The 21,862-nt window shown below is 39.3% G+C and overlaps 1 protein-coding gene across 2 annotated transcripts in view; it reads left to right on the forward strand.

Annotated features, from left to right (window-relative positions):
• Window positions 1-21,862, forward strand: part of HACD2 (3-hydroxyacyl-CoA dehydratase 2) — a 105,381-nt gene that overhangs the window by 62,631 nt on the left and 20,888 nt on the right. For both annotated transcript variants that reach the window (XM_086675235.1, XM_086675234.1), the window contains exon 4: window positions 7,519-7,607. In XM_086675235.1, the coding sequence (XP_086531361.1) occupies window positions 7,519-7,607 (89 nt within the window). The remainder of the gene's footprint in view (window positions 1-7,518; window positions 7,608-21,862) is intronic.

The raw sequence follows: 21,862 nt of genomic DNA on the forward strand, positions 1-21,862 counted from the left end.
CTTGGCATCCATGAGGTGGCTCCTGGTTAGTCACATCCTCCACTTTACCATCACCTTCCAGCCTCCACGTCTGTCATACTCTGCTCAGAAATTTATTTCTCTCCAAATCTGATCCTGTTGGTGAAAATTCTCAAGATTGTGTTGATTCACCAATATCATTTTTGGGATATGGGGATAGGGTAGGAGGTGTGCAATAATCTTTCCTTTTTGGTTGCTACTGTTGAGTGTTGTTTGTGTTATTGAATATTACTATTTTTAGTTTAGTGGATACGGTATTTGGGTAGGGAGATCCTGGTTGCACTTGCCATCATTTAGTTTAATTTCTGGCACCAACTTTATGTCTCCTGCCTTGCTTTGGTCTGGCCTCCATTATGCATGTATTCCTTGATGATTGGCTCCTTTTCTGGTGGTGGGCTCCAGCTGAACACTGTTCTGCTCTGCTCCCAACTTACGTTGCCTTGCTGTACCTGACTTTCAATCCAGTCTTGGTCACAGGTAGCCAGTCTCCTAAGCCCATTAACCTGGTCCATCTGAGGGCTGTGCCAAGCAGGGTGGATTTCCAGTGCTGCCCACCTCTGCAGGGCTCACAGATTGTCCTCAAAGCACCCTGGTTCTGGAGAATCAAACTGATTGCCAGATTCCCTTTATACAGCTTTTGCTTAACACACACACACACACACACACACACACACACACACACACACACACATACACATGCACACCCCACACATATAAACACTTGTGTTTCTTTTAATCTGCTGATGTTTTGCTTCAAAAGTTCATTGCCCTTTCAACATAAATTCCCATAATTATTTCTCAAGTTATAACCTCGCCTTGCCAAAGATGCGCACTGCTGATAGAGATATTTTTCTGAAACAAGAAGCGATCATGCCATTCTGCTGTTTACAAATGTTTAGTTGCCTCACATCACCTTCAGGCAAAAGTCCTAAAATTAAGACATATCCCAAAACAAATCAATTACAGCCTGAGAGTGTAAATTCATGGGGGCAGGGACATTGTCTCATTTACCATTGTATCCCCATCATGGAAAACAGTATGTGGCACAGAGTAGGTACTCCAAAAATATTTTTGAATTCAATTAATGCATAATAGATGTGTAGTAAGTCTTTTTTTTTTTTTTTAATGAATTTTGGCCTAGCGATGGCTTATTGATAAGATTGAAGAAACTCTCCTTGTCTGAAAACAGCCAATTTAAGTAATCAACAACCAAAAATCTGCAGTTTCGGTAGTTTTAACATGCTATGTCATGTGTTCAAATAAGAGATAAGAGCATAGTAAATGCAGTCACATCGAAATTGACTTCAAGAAGTCTAGAAAAGAAAGAGGATCTGGTCTGTCTGTGCACTTCATTCCACAAGAATTTGTGATAACTTCTATATAAAATATAATAATGTGGTATACTTCAGATTTGGCTTGAAACTTTGACTACCACATTAAAAAAGGGCAATTGAGAAGGGCACCTGGGTGACTCGGTTGAGCGTCTGACTTCAGCTCAGGTCATGATCTCACTGTTCGTGGGTTCAAGCCCCACATCGGGCTTTGAGCTGACAGCACGGAGCCTGCTTCAGATTCCCTGTCTCCCTTGCTCTCTGCCCCTCCCCGATTCGTGTGTGTGTGTGTGTGCGCGCGCGCGCATGCGTGTGCGCTGTCTCTCAAAAATAAACATTTTGAAAAACGGGCAACTGAGAATATAACCCTGTATGTTAACTATAGTAAAATTAAAAGAAAATAATAAAAGAAAAAGGGCAATTGAGTTATATAACTCCTATCAGTGGAGAAGAGTAAATATTTCTTAGCAATGATTTCTAAAATATATTTCCCACCTAGGGCTTTATGGAAGGGGCATGGAATGATAGAGTGTATATTATACTAATGCATAGCATTCCTACAGCAAATAATGATTTTTTTTAACAGTTCCTCATGAAATCCAGCTAATAATAACATTAAACCCAACTCAGTGATACCAGTTCTGTTCAGAGCAAAGATGATATGGTCCATCTATGTGGCCTTCTGTTGTTGGTCTGGCTTAACTTCAAGGATAAACTTGGAGCCCCTGGCCCTAAGATGGTATTCCATCTGGTTCAGTAGAGCAGGCATTTTGAGATTGGGCTGTCAGGCTAGGACCAAAACTTCTGTTTGCTGGGTGACTGGTTGAGGTAGGTTCATATGCCATAGAAACCAAGTGAGAATTGGTGTGAATGACATAATTTGAGGGAAATTCAGGTGCCTAAATAGGCAGTTTCCTGAATAGGGAATTTAGGAGCACCTGTTACCAAAGCCATAAATATCTCTGCATCTGCATCAAATTAGAAAGCGTTAATCAGCTATTTTATTCCCTAACTTATTAAGATTTAAATTTACTGGCTTTTTACCCCCTAACTTACTAAGATTTAAATTTGCCGTTGAGGATAGGCTAAAGCAGCCACACTTCTATGCTGCTGGTGGGAGTGTATATTGATACAAACGTTTTGGAAAGCAATTTGGCAATGTATTTCAAGAGCCTTAAAGGAATTCATAGCATTTGACCTAGTAGTTCTACTTCTGGGAACTATCCCAAGGAAATAATCCTTAAAAAAAAAAAAAAAAAAGTTCTAAACCTCAGAAATTTTTAAGTATAATTTGTAATACTTCATTACTTCATTTATAATATCAAGAAATTAGAGCAATTTAAATGTCTTACAGAAGGAGAATAGATAAACAAATATATTCTGTTCAAAGGAATCTTATGACTCAAGTTAAAATATTTTGGAGAATATGTTGTAAGAAATTTTCTTAAAATGTTAAGTGAGAAAGCAAATTACAGAGTACAAATAATAGAAGTTGAACTGTATTTTAAAATACACTTAAGGGGCGCCTGGGTGGCGCAGTCGGTTAAGCGTCCGACTTCAGCCAGGTCACGATCTCGCGGTCCGTGAGTTCGAGCCCCGCGTCGGGCTCTGGGCTGATGGCTCAGAGCCTGGAGCCTGTTTCCGATTCTGTGTCTCCCTCTCTCTCTGCCCCTCCCCTGTTCATGCTCTGTCTCTCTCTGTCCCAAAAATAAAATAAACGTTGAAAAAAAAATTTTTTTTAAAAATAAAATACACTTAAGAACACCTAAATGGTTCAGTTGGTTAAGCATCCTACTTCAGCTTGGGTCATGGTCTCATGGTTTGTGAGTTTGAGCCCCGCATCAGGCTCTGCCTGACAGCTCAGAGCCTGGAGCCTGTTTCGGATTCTGTGTCTCCATCTCTCTCTGCCCCTCCCTCACTCGCACTCTGTTTTCTCTCTCTCTCAAAAATAAACATTAAATTTTTTAATAAAATAATAAAAATACACTTAGAAGTAAAGACTGGTAGGAAATGTTTACCAGGAACATTTATTACCTAAGGAATAAATGTTTTTGGTTATTAAAACTTACTTTTAAGAAAAACAATCACAATTTTTGATTAGCATTTTCAAAGGGAAGACCTATATAACTGTATAAATCTTTGTATTCTCTAGGAAAAAGAACTCTATAGTAAAGAAGGGGTAATTAATTATACCCAGGTCCTACTGAATTTCAGTATTCACTCCTCACGGCAACCAGATCCCTCTGTTGAAGTTGCATTTACTAATAAGCGTTCTGATTTCGACAGCAGGAAAAAAGTGCCCCCAGATGAGGGTCTCTGAAATCCCAACCATTCAGTTATTACAAAGGCTGTGCGTCTCTTATAAGTAAATAAAGTGACATTTTGGTTTATTAACTAGACTCTTATGAATTTGATTAGTCTTGAATCAGTCTCCCAGAGCCTGATTTTTGCTCACGAATGGGATAAAATTAGGTTTTTGAACTTGGAAATCTGAGTTCCAGATCCTGAACTTCTTGATTCCCACTAAAATACAGCAACAACCCTGAAGCACTTTTCAGACCATTAGCAGTCTTAGCCCATTGTTTCATTGGCAAAAGAAGAAAGAGCAGAAATGAAAGAGAAAATAATATTTTTATGTGATGAGCTAGTCTTTGAGTTAAAAAAAAACTAGAAATACTGGTGGTCTTTCCTTAAGTAGTAAATGCTTAATAACTCACTTAGGAAAGCCTTTGATTATGGATCTTTAATTTTTCTGGTAATGTAAACTATAATATAATCTGGCTAAGTATATTCACTTAATATTTGACTAACTTCTTTAGCAGTATTACATATATCACCAGGCTTTGTAGTTAATTCACACATTAACTTTTTTATAAAAGCTTTATTCATATAATAATTCACATATACAATTTCCCCACTTAGAGTATACAATTCAGAATTCACACAGTTGTGCAAACTCTTACCACAGTCAATTTTAGAACATTTTCATTACCGCCAAAAGAAATCCAATACCCATTAGCAGTCATTCCCAGTTCCCTTCCTAACCTTCTAGCCCCAGGTAACCACTAATTTACTTTCTGTCTCTATAGTTTGTCTGTTCTGGACTTTTCATATAAACCGAATCATGTAACATGTGGTCTTTTATCCACTGGCTTTTTCATTCAGCATGTATTCAAAGTTCATCAATATTACAGTATGTATCAGTGGTTCATTTCTTTTTATTTATTATTCATTATGTTTTACTTTTATTTACTTTATTTCTAATATTCCGTTGTATAGCTCTACCACATTCTATTTATCCATTCATCTGTTGTTGGACATTTTTATTGTTTCCGATTTGAAGCCAGTATGAATACCACTATGAACATTCTTTGCAGGTGTTTGTGTGAGCAATTTTTTTATTTTTCTTGGGTATATACAGACCTAGGAGTAGAACTGATGAGTCATATGGTAATTCCATATTTAACATTTTGAGGTACCGGCACACTGTTCATTCTCCAGAGTAGCTACACCAGCTTATAATCCTATCATCGATGTGTGAGGGTTCCAATATCACCACATCCTTGTCAACATTTGCGATTCTCTGTAATAATGTATCTGATGATTATAACCAACCTAGCAAAGTATATCTCATTATGATTTTGACTTGCATTTCTCTGTTGAGTAATGATTTGAGCATCTTCTCATGTCTTTATTATCCACTTGCATATCTTCTTTGGAGAAATATCTATTCAAATTCTTTGCCCATTTTTTAACTGGGTTCTCTTATTGTTGAATTGTAAGAATTCTTTATTTTGGATATAAGTCCTTCATTATATACAATTCATGGATATTTTCTCCATTCTGTGGGTTCTCTTTTCACTTTCTTGTTGGTATCCTTTGAAGCACACATAATTTTGATGAAATCTGATTTATTTATTTTTTCTTGTGCTTTTAGTGTCATAGCTAATAAACCATTGTCTAATCCAAGATCACAAAGATTCACATTTCTTTTTTTCCTCTAAGAGTTTTATAGTTTTAACTCCTACATTTAGGTCTTGATCCATTTTGAGTTAATTTCTTTCTATATGGTATAAGGAAGTGTTCTAACTTTATTTTTTGTTTTTATTTTTTATTTATATTTTTTATTTTTTGTCCAGTTGTCCCAGCACCATTTATTGAAAAGACAGTTATTTTTCCACTGAATTGTCTTGGCATACTTGTTGAAAATCAAGAATCATAAATGTGAGGGTTTATTACTAGACTCTATCTATTGGGCTACAAGTCCATACCTTTATTTTTTTTTCATTCATTCTACAAAGATTTATTGAGCATCTTTATATGGCAAGCATTGTTGACATGTCCATGTAACTTGCTTTTGGAAACTAAATCATTCCTCTCCAAAGCCCAAATCTTCTCCAAGAAACTCATTCTAACAGGATATAGTATCTCTTTTTCTTAATGAGTTGTGAAGTGATTTCCTTTCATAGCTACACCCATAGAGACAATTTTATCTTCGATTTGTACACAGAGTTTTGGCAAGTTGTTGTTTGTTTTATAAATGTTCAGAAGTCTGAGTATGTTTTAGAAGGCTTAGAAGAATGAAAATTTGTCTGGGATGGTCCAGTGGATGTAATGAAGATGGGTTGGTTTTATTTTAATTTTTTAAATGTTTATTTATTTTTGAGACAGAGAAAGAGAGAAAGAGAGAGCATGCACATGAGTGGTGGAGGGACAGAGAGAGAGAGAGACAGAGAATCCCAAGCAGGCTCTGCACTATCAGCACAAAGCCTGATGTGGGACTCAAACACGAACTGTGAGATCATGACCTGAGCTGAAGTCAAACGCCCAACTGACTGAGCCACCCAGATGCCCCAAAGATGGGTTAGTTTTAGAGTGAAAGGAGGATCTGCAGCCATGATGAGAGTTCCTGTCAGGTGTAGGGTGGCCCACGTGTAACTTGAAAGGTGCAGAAAGTTGGTAAGTCTAGTTGTTGTTATCAGTAAGGCCAGAGAGAAATGGCAGAGGTGAGGGTAGTGGAGCTGCTGGATTGGGTACCCATATACTTCTGTTTCCAATTTTATTTAAATTAAAAAAAATTTTTTTTTAATGTTCATTTATTTTTGAGAGAGAAACAGAGAGACAGAACACAAGTGGGGAAGGGGTAGAGAAAGAAGGAGACACAGAATTCGAAGTAGACTCCAGACTTTGAGCTATCAGCATAAAGCCTGACTCAGGACTCCAACTCATAAACCGTGACATCATGACCTGAGCTGAAGTTGGACGCCCAACTGACTGAGCCACCCAGGCACCCCTCTGGATTTTATTTTAGAGGGGCAGTTCCTTGCCAGGATAAAGTTACAACAAGAAAATGAGGCTTACAGATACTGGCTTATTGCTGGGTCTAAGATGACCTAAAGGAGGCAAGGGTTTTTTTGTAATGGTGGTGGCTCGTCTTTCTATAGGGGTTGTAGTTGTAAGAATTGAAGGGGAAAGCCAAAGAAATCTAAACTTAGCAGAATCTAATGATTATCTAAAATAACTCAAGATGATTCCAGTGTTACAACTTTCAGACTTTGGAAGGATAATTGTACCAATGCTTACTGTAATGAACAAGGTGAGGAGGAATGGCTTATATAGATTACAAATTTTGATTTTGGTATGCTTATTGGCAAAATATTTGAGTAAATTATAGAAGATAACTATTAGTTCGGTATCTAATAATACAGTATAGACAGTATATACGATATCAGGAGTTGCTAACATTCATTAGATATAAATACAGTTGGTTTCCCTTCCGTAGGTGCCTGTTCATTTTTGAAACCCATATTGTAAAATGACCTTTCAGTGTCTAATTTTAGAGGTTAAGCAATGGTTTTGCTTTCTCTATATGATAAGTGTAAACTATATTGCACTTGGTTAGGGATTTTGACAGGCTTGAGAAAGGTACCTAGATTCTGTGGTATGCTGTGCCATTAACAATATTGTTTTGAAAAAAAAAAGCAGTATTCGTTTTGGAGGGAAAAAGTTTTTAATATTGAAAAACAGTTTATATGCCAATATAGATAAGTTTTAGTTGCTCAAGATGGTTTTATGTCTAAACGTTAAAATCGAATGTTTCAGAAAATTTATGACATGTTGAAACTTGGTACAATATATGTTTATTTACCCATCCTAAAATATCTTTCAGGAATTGTTCCATCTTCTGTTGTCCTGACTTCTTTCCAGGTGATGTCAAGAGTTTTTCTAATATGGGCGGTAACACATAGCGTAAAAGAGGTAAGTGTTTATGTAGACTAGAATAAAATCCTATCAGCACTAACAAATGCTGGTCAACTTTTCTCTCTCACCATGTGTGTTATGGCTAAAGATGGAACTCTAGGTCATGTCAACATAGCCTAAATAAAATTTGTATTTGCTGTAGCAGTTGGGTTACTGGTGGGAAACACAGTCCAGATATACAGTGTTATTAAAGAGAAGACTGGCTAAATGATAAAGTCCTGCAGTCTTACTTCCCATAGAGATTTGGATGATGTGGATGTGGTCTGCAACTCAGTTATATTTGGGGGGTATCTTGTTTGTATCCAGCACACTAAACTCGACATCTGCACACCCTTATAGTGGGACTATTAGGGGAGTAGGGGATATTAATTCATTCCAGAGCACTGCTTTTTATAGGGCCAGGAGAAACAAACTTGTTTCCACACCGCCCACCAGGACTCGTGGAATTCCCAGTGTGCCAAGTGGTTCTGGAAGAGGGGAGTGCTGTGCAGAGGGGCTGGGGCCGTATGTACCCAGGCAGGCCCAGGGATGCTGAGAGAAAGCCAGCATTACCATTGGTGTGGCTCCACAACTAAGCTTTCATTTTCTGGTTTTGGAGAAGAGGATTATTTCTCTGTATGTTTCTCCCTTTTTAAAGACCATTATTTCTTGCTAACATCATCTTCAGGTAGAGTACCTGTAGCCACTAGGAGGATTCATTTTTCAGTTTTTCAGTCCCAGTAACCTAGCACCAGCATTATTGGAATCTTTGGGGTTCATGAAATGTGCTTATCCATTAGCATTATTCTGATGTTTTCTTTGTCTTCTTCTATTCTTCTAAAATCCCTGTCAAAACATTTTGGTTTTCAGGATTTATTTTGACAGTTTCATTTGTATTTCAGCTAATGAGGGGTAATTTTTTTTTCTACTTTTTATTGGCATATGATATACATACAGAAAAATGCACATGGCTAATGAGTTTTTAATCAAAGCTGATTAAGCTAAGTTATTATTTTTGTTACATTCTATGAACTTTGCAGATCCAAAGGCTTTTTTTAACCTCTCTCACTTCTTGAAGATGTCTAAACTTTATATGCAAGAAGAATGTAAAAACAATCACATACTTTTAAAAAATCCCAGTTAGTTCATATATACAGTGTTCTGTTAGTTTCAGGTATAATATAGTGATTCATCAATTCTATGCATTACTCAGTGTTCATCATGAGGAATGTGCTCTTAATCCCCTTCACCTCTTTCACCCATCCCCTTCTCATAACCATTGTTTGTTCTCTGTGGTTAAGAGTCTGGTTTGGGGGGACACCTGGGTGGCTCAGTCCATTAAGATTAAGTGGCAGACTTCGGCTCAGGTCATGATCTCATGGTTCGTGACTTTGAGCCCCACATCAGGCTGTCTGCTGTTAGACCAGAATCTGCTTGGGATCCTCTTGTCTCCCTTTCTCTCTCAAAATTAAGTAAACATTTTAAAAAACATTTTTTTAAAGAGTCTGGGTTTTGGTTTGTCCCCTTTTTCTTTGTTTAATACTTTGTAAAACGTGATCACATTTCCACATTTCTGTAAAAAAAACAACCACCAGCAAATAAATCCTAATGTAGCATATCACCCTTTGTTCTCAGTCTGATTTGTTTATAGAGTGAGGAAGTTACTTTATGTATAATACCATGTAACCTTTTCATTCATTTCAAATTCTTTCTGCAAATCATTTTTAACCTGTATTCCTTCCTTCCTTATGTACTCACAATATTTGTTTTAACCAACAACTCATTAACTTTCCAAGAGTCTCAAGTGACCCAAAATTTCTTTCTGCTAGGAACTCATCTACATTCTTAAATAGGTAATTTTGTAGTTTAAGTAATTAAATGTTAGGTACATGAAGACAGAGTATTGTCAACTATGGGGTGTGTGATCGCTTTGTCCACCCAATCAGATATTAATTGTTTAGGTGCCAGTGCCCCAGCTGATAGATTATTTATGGCTTCTGCTTTTTCTCTCTTCTGCTTCGGTGATCACTCTTCTCCTTAATGGCCTCTGGCAAAGGGGGTTGTAGGTAAATCTAAAATGCTTTTAATTCAGGTCAAGCAGTTGTTAGCTATATCACTGTTAGCAACATTTGCCAGAATTCCCTGGGGGATCATTAAGACTACTTGGTTTAAAAATGTTTCTGTGGATTATAGGTGCTCAGGCCTGGCCATTGTCCCCAGTAACCATGCTGCTTGACTGATGCATAGATTTGACAGTTTCAGATGGTTTCACATTTAGTGTCATATTTGAACTTTACACTAAGTTATACAGTTGTTACATTTGCATACTCAAAATTGTTTCTCTGCAGCCAAACTTACCCAGTTTCCACTGTCACTGACATATTAAGAACATGGTGTAATAAATTTTGTTTTCTTTCTGCCACCTGTTGGGTCCTCTTCTTTTCACATATATACCCTATTAGTTAGTTGACTTGCTCCTTTCTCACATAAATAGGATTCATTGTTTCTGCTATCTTGGGATCATAGTTCCTTTCTCCTTGTTCCCCTTTTCTTTGAACAAAATTCCTTCATTATTTTGTTTACACAGTAGATGCCCTCCCGGCCCACCCCAGGTCATGGATAGCTAACTTGAAAGAGCCTGTTGCTGTGGCATTTCAGAGGCCAGTCTGCTGTCTGTCATCTGTTCCTCAGTCTCTGCTCTAGGCCAACGCTATTTTTCCTGCCTTAGACTTTTAGCGGTAATTCACTTTGTTCTGTACAACATTACTTATAGCTTCCCTGCTTAACTTCCATTCTTCTGTTTCTTGAAACATCTTTAAAATATATTTGGGGCGCCTCGGTGGCTTAGTCAGTTGGGTGTCCAACTGATTCAGGTCATGACCTTACAAGTTGGTGAGCTCGAGTCCCACATCAGGCTTGCTTCTGTCAGCGCAGAGCCTGCTTCAGATCCTCTGTCCCCCTCTCTCTCTGCCCCTCCCCTGCTCGCATTCTTGCTGTCTCAAAAATAAACAGTTTTTAAAAAATATACTCTTATTTTCTTTACATTCAACTCTATTTACTTTAATGGTGGGAACCACATAACTAACACATAAGGAAATTGATACCAGAAATAACTGCTTAATAATATATATCTTGGGGCGCCTGGGTGACTCAGTTGGTTAAGCATCCGACTTCGGCTCAGGTCATGATCTTGCAGTTTTTGGGTTCAAGCCGTGCATCAGGCTCTGTGCTTACAGCTCAGAGCCTGAAGCCTGCTTCGGATTCTGTGTCTCCCTCTTTCTCTGCCCTCCCCCCGTTTGTGCTCTGTCTCTCCATCTCTCTCAAAGATAAACATTTTAAAAAAAAGTTTTTAAGTAGTAATACATATCTCACTTTCTCATAGTCATGTTCAAATTCTTTTCATACTACTATACTTTCATTCTCAGTTTCTTTTTACATCCAATTCCCCTGTAAAGTGGACAAGAGAGGCGCCTTGAGGGCGCTCAGTCAGTTAACTGTCCAGCTTCAGCTCAGGTCGTGATCTCACAGTTCGTGAGTTTGAACCTCATGTCAGACTCTGTGCTGACAGTGCAGAGCCTGCTTGGGATTCTCTGTCTCCTTCTCTGTCTGTCCCTCCCTCCTTCTCTGCCTCTTTCTTTCTCTCAAAATACATAAACACATTTTTTAAAAATAAAGTGGACAAGAATTCTTCTTGTTCCTAGCGTTGTTTGCATTTGGACTCTTGCTACCCCCACCCACTCTGGCCTGCTTAGGTTTTCCATACTCATTCCCTTTGTTTTTCTGTAATTGTACATGGTGTACTAAGGTAATGGCTTTTAAGACTAGATGCTACTTTTTTAATATGTGGGATGTATTTCCTTTTAAGAGGCCCTCTAGCACACACATCTCACTTATCATTTTAATTCTCTGCCCATGCCATGCTAGTCACATAAATGTTGCCATGTATCCTATAGGACCAGAAGGTGACTAGATGGCTTTCTTTTATGATTGTAAGGACCCACCCACCAGTTGGTATGACATCTTAATTGGTAGGTCTCTTTATTCAGGTGTTTCTAAACTGAGCATAGCAAATAACCTTCCCACGTTTTTCCTTTTAAAGAGAGCATCTAGGGGCACCTGGTGGCGTAGTCAGTTAAGCATCCGACTTCGTCCAGGTCACGATCTCGCGATCTGTGAGTTCGAGCCCCGCGTCAGGCTCTGGGCTGATGTCTCGGAGCCTGGAGCCTGTTTCCGATTCTGTGTCTCCCTCTCTCTCTGCCCCTCCCCCGTTCATGCTCTGTCTCTCTCTGTCCCAAAAATAAATAAACGTTAAAGAGAGCACCTATATGGCATAGTAAAGCTTCTGACAAAAACAACAAGCTCAGGGTGGGAGGTAGACTATGGGAACCAGCACTTCTAGCTGACCTCTTTCCTTTCCAGTTTTCACTCTTGTCTCCCCAACTTGAACTGGCTCCTTCCCCATCCCTTAGCCAGGCTGGCCACTGCTGCCTCCCCATCAGACCTCCCTGGGCTTTTCCCTTGCACTCTGTTTGAGTCTGTTCTTTGTCTCTTCATTGAACTGAAACAAGATTGGCATTTTTCAAAGTGAACTGCAACAGAAAATACCACCCTCTATCCCTCACTGTAACCCCCCTTCCAAAGGAGACAAGTTCATAGGGCACTTGTTATGGTCCAAAAGTAGCTAAGCTGAGCCTCAGATTCCTAGATATGCAAACAGGCCACTGTCCCTTTTCATGACCCAGCCTTCTTTGAAGAAGCCACCCCAAATCCTCGTCTGAATTCTCAGTGTGAGATCACCGTGTTCTTGAAGCAGAAGTCCCTGATCACTAACATGGACAGTAGTTGAGAAAGAAGTTGCTGGAGTCTCACTGTGGCTTTAGCCCAAATGTAATGAATACCCTCTATGGTCTGCTAGGGATAGTTTGCATAAAATAAAACTATACCCTGGAGTGCAGAGCCTTCTTTTCTTTCTTCCTTACCCTCTACCACCATTGGATAAAGGGATGTTTTCCTGCATTCTTCTGGAATGTTCTGTGAGTTCTCCTGATTTTTCCAGTCAGCTGTTTCCCACCTCTTTTTGGCATGCTACTGGGCTTTGTGACACTTAAACTGCCATTCTTGCCAACTTCTCAGTGAGATGCTTACAAGAAGCTTGTAGTCAGTGTTTAAGAAACTTAGTAACCTCCAGTTTTTTATCATCATACTGATCTTTGATGCATTACAGTTTACAGAAGGCCTTATTAAGGTATGTTGTGATCATTCACTCTTGACAGCTGTCCCTTGAGATAGGTTGTAGCCTCCAATTAGAGTTTGGAAGCTAGACAGGCAAAGTGACTGTCACACATCCAACATATGGCAGAGTTGGGGATGGACTTCTGATTCCAAAGTCTTCCCACTGTATCAGAGCTTCCTTCTCACTGTTTAAATTGTGGTGTGAACACAACCTTATTTTGTGTGCTGACTATGCTTTCTCTATCTCGTGTGGAATGGAAAAGCCCCATCTCGGACCCCAAAACACGTGCCTCTCCAGCAGCTCTGTCATGCCACATGCATATGCTGAGGTAGGATGCTCAGTCAGATCATCCGAATGGGAAGCGTCAGCGTGAGCTGTGGACCCTGGGCGCTGATCTGTGGCCCTTTGCCCACTTGCTCCTCTGTTATTTCATTGCTGCAGTGGCTCTGTGATGAGTCCCTCTGATTAACTAGCCTTTCTCCTTGAGTTCCAAGACTGGGCACCTGGGTGGCTCAGTCGATTAAGTGTCCGACTTTTAATTTCAGCTCAGGTCATGAAAGGCTAGTTTCATGGTTTGTGAGTTTGAGCCCCATGTCAGGCTCTGTGCTATCAGTGGTTGAGCTAATCAGCCTGGTTGAGATTCTCTCTCTCTGCCACTCTCTCTCTCTCTTTCTCCCTCTCTTTCTCTCTCAAAAATAAATAAACTTAAAAAAAAGTTTCAAGACTGTTTTTCTATTCACGTTTATGGACTGTTTGGAACAGAATTACCCAGAAAGCTTATTAAAAGTGAGCACTCCATGGGACGCTTAGGTGGCTCACTCAGTTAAGCGTCCAACTCTTTATTTCAGCTCAGGTCATGATCTTATGGTCATGAGATTGAGCCCTGTGTCAGGCTCCACATTGACAGTGCAGAGCCTGCTTGGGATTCTCTCTCTCTCTCTCTCTCTCTCTCTCTCTCTCTCTGCTCCTCCCCTGTGCATATATGCATTCTTTTTTTCTCTCTCAAAATAAATAAACTTTTAAAAAAATAAAAATGCACATTCCAAGTCCCACCCCACATTTGATACAGAATCTCTGGGAGTGAAGCCAGAGTATCATCATTGTTATTAAACTCCTCAGATAATTTTACAAATTCTAAGATTGGAGAAACACTCCAAGATACTTTTTGTTGTGCTGTAATTTTAATTGATTGGCTTTCCCTCTCTCTTTGTTTTATTTTATTTTTAAGTAATCTCTACATCCAACGTGGGGCTTGAACTCAGAACCCCAAGGTGAAGAGTTGCATGCTCCACCTACTGAGCCATCCAAACACCCCTGACCTTCACTTTCCTTGATTTTCCTTCATATTTCTACTTAATGTACTTGAAGCCTAACCAGATCTTAAAGAATAAAAGCCATAGGGTTCTCTTACACTGCTAAGTAAAGGCACTGTGGAGTTTCTCGTGCCTTGTCCGAAATCCAGAGCTGCTGAACTGAAGTTCGTGTGCATGTAAGAAGAAACTTGAGAGGCCCAACTTGAAAGCAGAGGAAGATGAGAAGCCATAGCATTGAAGAAGCAAAACTAACTTCCATTGGTTTGTTTTTAAGAGAGAAGATAAGGAATCCAGCTGCTTCATTTTGGGGTGGGTTGTGGGAAGGGCTCTGTCCTGGGCATGTGCCTGTCATGTTGCCTTGCCAGAGCCACCAGACAGATCGTTTAAGAGGTCATTTGCAGGCCATTGCACGGAGGAAATGCTGTGCAAACACACTAAACACTCCTCTTCCTGGGATTTATCAAGAAATGTCACCTTCCTTGGACAGTTTTTTTTTATTTTCTAGGTAATTGGAACTCCATATTCTAGAACTTGGAGGCTTAGCAACCATAACTGGTGTGAGGAGTTGTTAAGTGTTGACTTTGACACTTATCCTGTAGCTTATGACAAAATACTTCAACATTCTGGACCTCATTTTTCTCATCTGTAATACAAATATCTCATCTGTGACCCTGCTTATGTCAGAGTTTTGTGAAGATGAAGTGAGAAGGATTTGCAAAAACAACGGTATTCAGAAACCAAGATCTCGAGCATGCAGCTTTTGCTGAACAGCTCCTGAAAGCCCTTAGAAAGCAGTTCCACCTCGGAAGGAATGCTCCTTGTTTCCTCGATGAACTGTTTTCTTTTTCTTCCTCTTCTCTTCTCCTTCACTCTTGCGGAAGCTAAAATACTAAGTAAAGTACCACCCTAACTCCCACACTCCTTATCCTATTTTTGGTTGCATTACAGGTTTTTCTTTTCTGCCTGGTCCTCTGCTGGGTTCGCAGTGTGCGCATGCTCTTAGTCACCTCATGAGGTTGCTTCTCCTGTTAGTGTGTTTCTTGTGGCTGCACATGCTTCTTGTTGTCCTTAATGGCCCTCTGTGCACACAGTGTTTCCGCGAGGTGGGAAGGGCGCCTTCTTACCCCATCAATCAGATGAGGACCTGAGGTGCTTTGTCTGGGGCACACTTGGTTCTCTACTTAGTCCAGAAGCCATGCCACTCTGTCTTGTAGCACAGCGCCCTTTCCACAGTGACATTTCATCTTAGCAAAGGCCATTGGGATACATTCAGTATCTTTTGCCCCCTTGAATGCTGAATGTCTCAGATTCTCCACCTGATTCCATCTTCCCTTACTTTCTATTTTAAATATTTCTGTAGGTGGATTTGCATCACCTTCACTTTTAAAATTAGCACCTCTCTTAAAGGTAGAAACCATTATCATTTGATTGTTAATCAGACACTGTCAAACTTTAGACAACTCCTAGACAAATGCAGCCACACTATATTGCCACTTCCATGTCTGTTAATAATGGACACCTAAAGATAGTGTTACTTTTTTCATAGATGGTTCATTCTGCCATTGCCTGTACTTAGCATAGGTGATTTTGGCACAGATTGCCTATTTTTCTCTCCATGTTTTTATGCCTGTCTCTTTCCAACATTTTCTTGAGCTAAGTATGAAGATTTTTATTTCAAAATATTGAAAAATACTTAGATTTTTGTAGGTTCACTTCTGCCATCCCATGTTGCTTCTTTCTCCCATTGTCTTAGTGCTTTTGTAGCCCTTGAAAAACTTCGCTGGATTCATCTGTTCAAAATATAGTATAGTTCTTCAGTAATTAAGTCAGTTGTGTTAAAAGGAGAAGCAAGCACACATGTTAAACCATGCAAACCGGCATCACCAGTACTTCCTACAGAACATAGCCCCCTTTCTCAATTAGTCGTTGAATAGGTGCCAAGTACAACAAAATCAGGAAATTGGTTTCATTCGTCTTTAATGTTAATCTTCGTCTCCTCCGGGCTCTCCTCCCCATGGTGACCCTGCTTCACAGACACCCCTGCACTTGAAGCTTCTCAGGACCTTTTCTTCTGCTCTCTCACCCTAAGGGCTAACTCTGACATCCACCATTCCCAGTTGTCAACTCCGGCCTGAGAGGGAACAGTTACATCAGACAAATGCCCTGGAAGGCTGCACAGTTTGTTATTTTCATTTGGGGGGATCTCTCTCAGGAGAGAAGGGGTGAGGGCCAGACCTGCGTCAGCCTACCCCATTACAGACTGTCCTGGAGACACCCAGCCCTTTCAGGCTTGAGCAGTGTTGGCTTCCTCCTTTTCCTCTACCCCAGAGCTTCCAGATCTTAGGTTTTCCAGTATATTTTACAGTTAGTTAGTCTTTTTATATGTTATGCTAAAGTCCCCTGCTCCCTCGTAAGTGATGTTCTGGAAGCATCAGTAGGGTCACCTACATTGCTCCTGTTTTTTCATAATGAAATGTCTGATAAAGAAACTTACTGTTGGAATTTATCATCTTCAAGAATAAGACATTTCTATGCTATTGGGTAGTATCTTAATCTTTGTATTGCTGCTCTTTACAAATAGTAGGAAGCTTGTTTAGAGCCAAATCTGGTTACTTGCAGTCCTGAGATTAACAAAGATGCTTGACTTTTGACATTAGGGAGCTTGTGGAGAAGGAATGAGAGTGAAGGAAGGAAAAATAGTTACCTTGGGTATAAAATAGTAGTTGCCCAAATAAGCCCACGAGATTGACGGGCTAGAGCTTACGTGGTTTCAGCTTTGGTTACACGGCATCAGTTTGAATTAAAGAATAACACGGGGAAGCAAAACTCTGTGTCACAGAAGTATGCTGCAGAGTTGTATTGTCAGTGGACAGTTACCAGGAAGTGAATTCTGGCATTCAAACTGTCAACCATGGTTTGAAAATGAAATGTGGTAAAGTGCTTATTTAGACTGTTTATTCCAAGCCAAAAAAGGTAACAGTTTGGTTACCAACATTTTTCTTTTGGGTATTTCCTCTTTCCCAGCACTGTCTAGTAGAACTTTCTACAGTAGTGGAAGTGTTCTGTATCTGCACTGTTCAATACAGTAGCTACTAGCTATATGTGAGCACATTGAACCCTTGAAACAAGGTAAGTGTGACTGAGAAATTGAATTTTAATTTAATTTAATTTAATTTTAAATAGCTACCTGTGATTGGAGGTTACTGTATTAGTGCAGCTGTAGATGTTCAGTGTAATATTACTTACCATTCTCTTGATTTCAGTCAATTAGGTTTTCATAGATTTGATCTCCTATGCACATGACTGTGTGATTTTTATTTTATTTTTTTTATTTTATTTTTTAAGTAGGCTCCACACCCAACGTGGGTCTTGAACTCATGACTCTGAGGTCAAGAGTCACGAGCTCTCCCAACCAAGCCAGACCGAGCCAGCCAGGCAGTCCTGTGTGATTTAAAAAAAAAAAAAAAAGATGAAAGATACTTGGTATGCTATGTTATTTAGATCCAGGGATTTTTTTTTTTTTTTTTTTTAACACTGGGATTAAATTGTTAACAAAAATCCTACTTGCAGATGTGGGAAGCTGTGTGGCTGGTATTTCTGTTGCAGAGATAGCAGTAGATTAGCTGGTGAGGCGGAAGGCCATGTGAGCCCCACCTTTCAGAAGCCTGTAGCTTGGCCCCTGCAGTGGATTCACCCATGATAACACGTCCCAGGTTTGCCCTTTTTGAAACCATTTCACAAGCCTTTTCTATTCTATTTGAGGTAAAAGATGCCATAGAAGTACAGTCAACATTATTATCCCAATGAGCTCGAAGATTCTCATTTCATACTATAAAAGTGAGATGATTGACATGCATCGTGAGCATTGCTAAAATATGTCAGCAAAGTCAGGGAAAGTTAAAAATTGTTACCTATAAATTACTTTTAAACAGGTGTGTTCCACAGTACAATGAGTGGCACTTTTAAAGCATTGATTAATATTCATTTGAAAACTTTTAATATGTGGGAGTAGGAACTATCTCTTAAATTACCTTCTCCTTTGCCAAATTGGTCTTTTATATACTGTAGCTTTTGCAGTATAACTTTATTTTTAAGCATGAAAATGGAGTATGAGATAGTTTAATTAAAATCTATAAATTAACAAGGATTTATTCAGTACATTCAGCCCTCTGACAGCTGGCCTACGCAGAGAATGCAGCAGGTAACTGGTCTTGTTGGGAATCTTGACAACTATGGGGCAGCCTGAAGAAATCACCTCTTTTCCCCCTGTTCCTGTGAAATATATATAAAATATAGTTTAGTTTCTTCAGGGAAGAAGGATCAATAACATTTTATATTTATTCATATCAAGAAGCACTAGATAGGCCCCTCTCATTACAAGCTGTGATGCATCACGGATAAAATAAAGCATAAGTTGTCTGCATTTTCCAGAGAGAGGATCCTTTTCAAGTCTGAAGTGAAACCCTGGTGCACTGCGGGAATTTGTAAGATGTGACTTGATGTACATGTGCGGATGTGTGTGGGTGCATGCTGAGAGTATGCTTTGCATTTTAGAAGGAGGGGAGAACTAATTACCAGGCTTAATGCATTAAAGACTTAACTTTTTTCCTTCAGATTGCTGCCATAAATGTTTGATTTAACAAGAGGAGTTTTGGCATCTTCTCCCTTTTACCTTATTTTGCTCTGGCATAAAAAAAAAAAAAAAAAAAAAGACCAGAATAACCAAAACCTTGAAAATTGTCCGTCTCTTTTGCATTCTGCACTTGGTGCTGGATTGTTAGATCAATTTTAGGAAATCTTTTGTTGAGGTCATTGCCTCAAAGGAAACTGTGTTCAAAACCTCAAGTATAAAAGCTAATCAAGCTAACCATTTTTTTAAATAATATTTTATAGTTTTTAAGACTTTAGCTTTTAAGAATGTTACATTTGTGTAGCGTTTTGTGACCTGTGCAGAGGTTATGAACTGGCAGCAGATGTCTGTCCCAGAGGTGGGTTTAAAGAGAAAGTTCAAGAAGAACCTAGTGGCTGGAGGGTGTATCGTCTCACAAGAGCAACAGTGTTCAGCTCAGCTAGTGATTGCCAAGTGGATCCAGTGTTATACAATATGGATTTTTTAAAGAACAGGTAGAAATCTAGATTATTTTTTATGTGGGATCTCCCAGCTTTTAAAAACTAGCTCAAATATTTTTAAAGCACCATAAAAGGACAAACAGAACATCTGTGGTCCATGATTGTGGACCAACCTTTTTAATATTTCTACTCCAGGAAATGGTATTCATAGCTTCTATTTTTATTTTCTGTCTTCTTGAAGATTTTGCAATTATTAAGCAGTTACAAAACAAAAAGAACCATGACATTTCATGATATTATATAGCCAAGTTCATGTTCTTTTGACCTGTCATTTAGGTTTCTGACAAAGATCAGTCCTCTCCCGTCTCTCCTCTAGAGTGTTGAGTTAGGCACATTTCATGGAGGTTTGGGGGCAGACTGTGTGGAGCGAGTATGCCCCAGATCTCCCCATAGGGTCACAGTTACCTTCTGCTGTGGTTCTAGTCTGGATTAGATATATGTGATCCAGGTTGGGACTGCCTATGACCCGTCTGATGAGATCCCCATGCTTGAGTTGGGGTGGAGGAAATAGTTGCATGAAAGATTTTCAGTTAATAACATTCTCTTTGGAGGTGAGAGAATCAAACAGAACTCAGGAGGAATCCTGGGAAAGCCTAGCAGCTGGTGAGGTCCTTAGACATCCCCAGAGATGGTAGAAACATATTACCGCATCTCCTAAACAACACTGAAACAAACAACAAAAAGCAAAACAACAACAAAACAAAATATTACCTTGGTAATTAAGCCAAAGAGGGCAGCCATCATCGAGTCACAGCATTGGCTAGCATAGTAATAGGAACTTAATAAGTATTTGTTGAATTGAATTTTCTTTTCATGGAATAGTAACAGCTGCTATTTATTAAATCGCTAGCAGTTTACTAAGCACTTGCTGTGTGTTTCTGACCCTACAATAACCATGCAAAAGCAAATGTTCTCCCAGTTTCCGCAGGAGGGAGCAGAGGCTCAGAGAGGGTAAGTAACTTGCCTTGGGACATGCAGCCTGGAAGACTGAAAGTCTCTGGTTCCCGAGCAATAATGATTAGAGAAGAGGAAGCTATCACCCTCCCTTCATGTTTTCTAGGAAATGGGCTGACTACATAGTAGCATTAAAGCTGGGCTCATGGGGACATTTTAGCATTCAGATCTGCATGTCTTTGTCCTAAGTGCGGAATTGATTGAGCATTGCTTGTTGACTGCATGCTTATACATTTTTTTCATTGCATGTTCAGAAAAGTTGATTTCATGACGAAGAGTTGTTTTGGTAGGCCAAAATGTTTGACTAGCCATCATCTACATCAAAGAATAGCCCTTAGTTATTGTGTTGTAATAGAAAGAATCTTTAAACCAGTTTCCTTTGTCACTGTAAGTTTGAAGAAAATCTATTTGGATGCACTTTTTTCTCTCTTGTAAGGAGGAAATGTATTAATATTTCTTTATAACATAACTCACATTCTCCATAAAATAAGGAATAGTATTTTCTGGTTTGTTTACCATATTACCCTATTAAGGATTTTTAATAAATGCTTAATCATGAAAGACACTTCACACATGAATTGTCATGGGAAAAGACTAATACTGATTTAGACTTTTTAAACCACCATATTTAGTATATTTCAGGTTTTTTTCTTATCAAGCATGATATTTCTTTTAAGTAGATAACTAAATGTGTTATATTTTTGTTCAAAAACTTAATAAAGCTATGGAAAGGACCGGGATTGTCTTCAGAATTGTCCTACTGTCCTGCTCAAGCCCTCGGCTGACATCACCAACCAGGCACCAGCCCTGTGACCCTTAGCCTCACTCTCATTAGGGAGCTGCCCTCCTCACCCGGGGCTGTTCCAACCAAGTCAGAGAACATGCAGGCTTAGGCTGCAGACGGGTCACCATTTATTCATTCTTATTCACTCAAATATTTATTCAGTATTTTCTACTCTCTAGCCGTTGTGCGAAGCGCTAGGATACATGAGAGAATGAAGAACATGGGTGCTGTCCTCACAGTGCTTCCCGCGTAGTCAAGGAGCAGAATTGAGCAGACAGCAGTACCATACAATGGGATAACTGAGAAGACAGAGGGAGGACAGGGTGCTGCTGGGACCAGGTGGTCACTTCTGCTGCCCCAGTTGAAGTCTGTGCTAGCCTGTTCAGTTGCTAAAGAGCTGTTCCAGTCTCCTCTGCCCAGTTGTTTTCTCTTCATGGGGTGGTCCTGGGGACTCAGTGAATACATACGCAGCACTTAGAATAGTGCCTGGCACTTAGGAAGTGCTCAGTAAGTGCTAGCTACATATTCACTGTAATGTAATCTAAACTTGTCAAAAAATTTTAGTGACCAAGTTCTATGCAGCTGTTTTGAATTCTTTTCCATGTCCTGAGGTCCAAGACAGAGATATAATTGATTTTTCACATAGAAATGAATGTTTTTTATACTTGAATAGTTTCACAGTTAGCTGTTGAAAATTTACACATAATTACTTTTATCATACTTAAGGAGTAATTAGCCCTGCAAATGGGAGTTATCATTATCTTAATCATCATTATTATCCTACTCTAAAGCATTTATTAAAAATTAGATTTTGCCTTATAATTAAAGCTAACCCCTCTTCAAAGCAAGTTTGTGGACC

The sequence above is a fragment of the Puma concolor genome, chromosome C2 (genome assembly GCF_028749965.1).
Source record: "Puma concolor isolate L17-30 chromosome C2, mPumCon1.1.hap2, whole genome shotgun sequence".
NCBI classification, from domain to species: domain Eukaryota; kingdom Metazoa; phylum Chordata; class Mammalia; order Carnivora; family Felidae; genus Puma; species Puma concolor.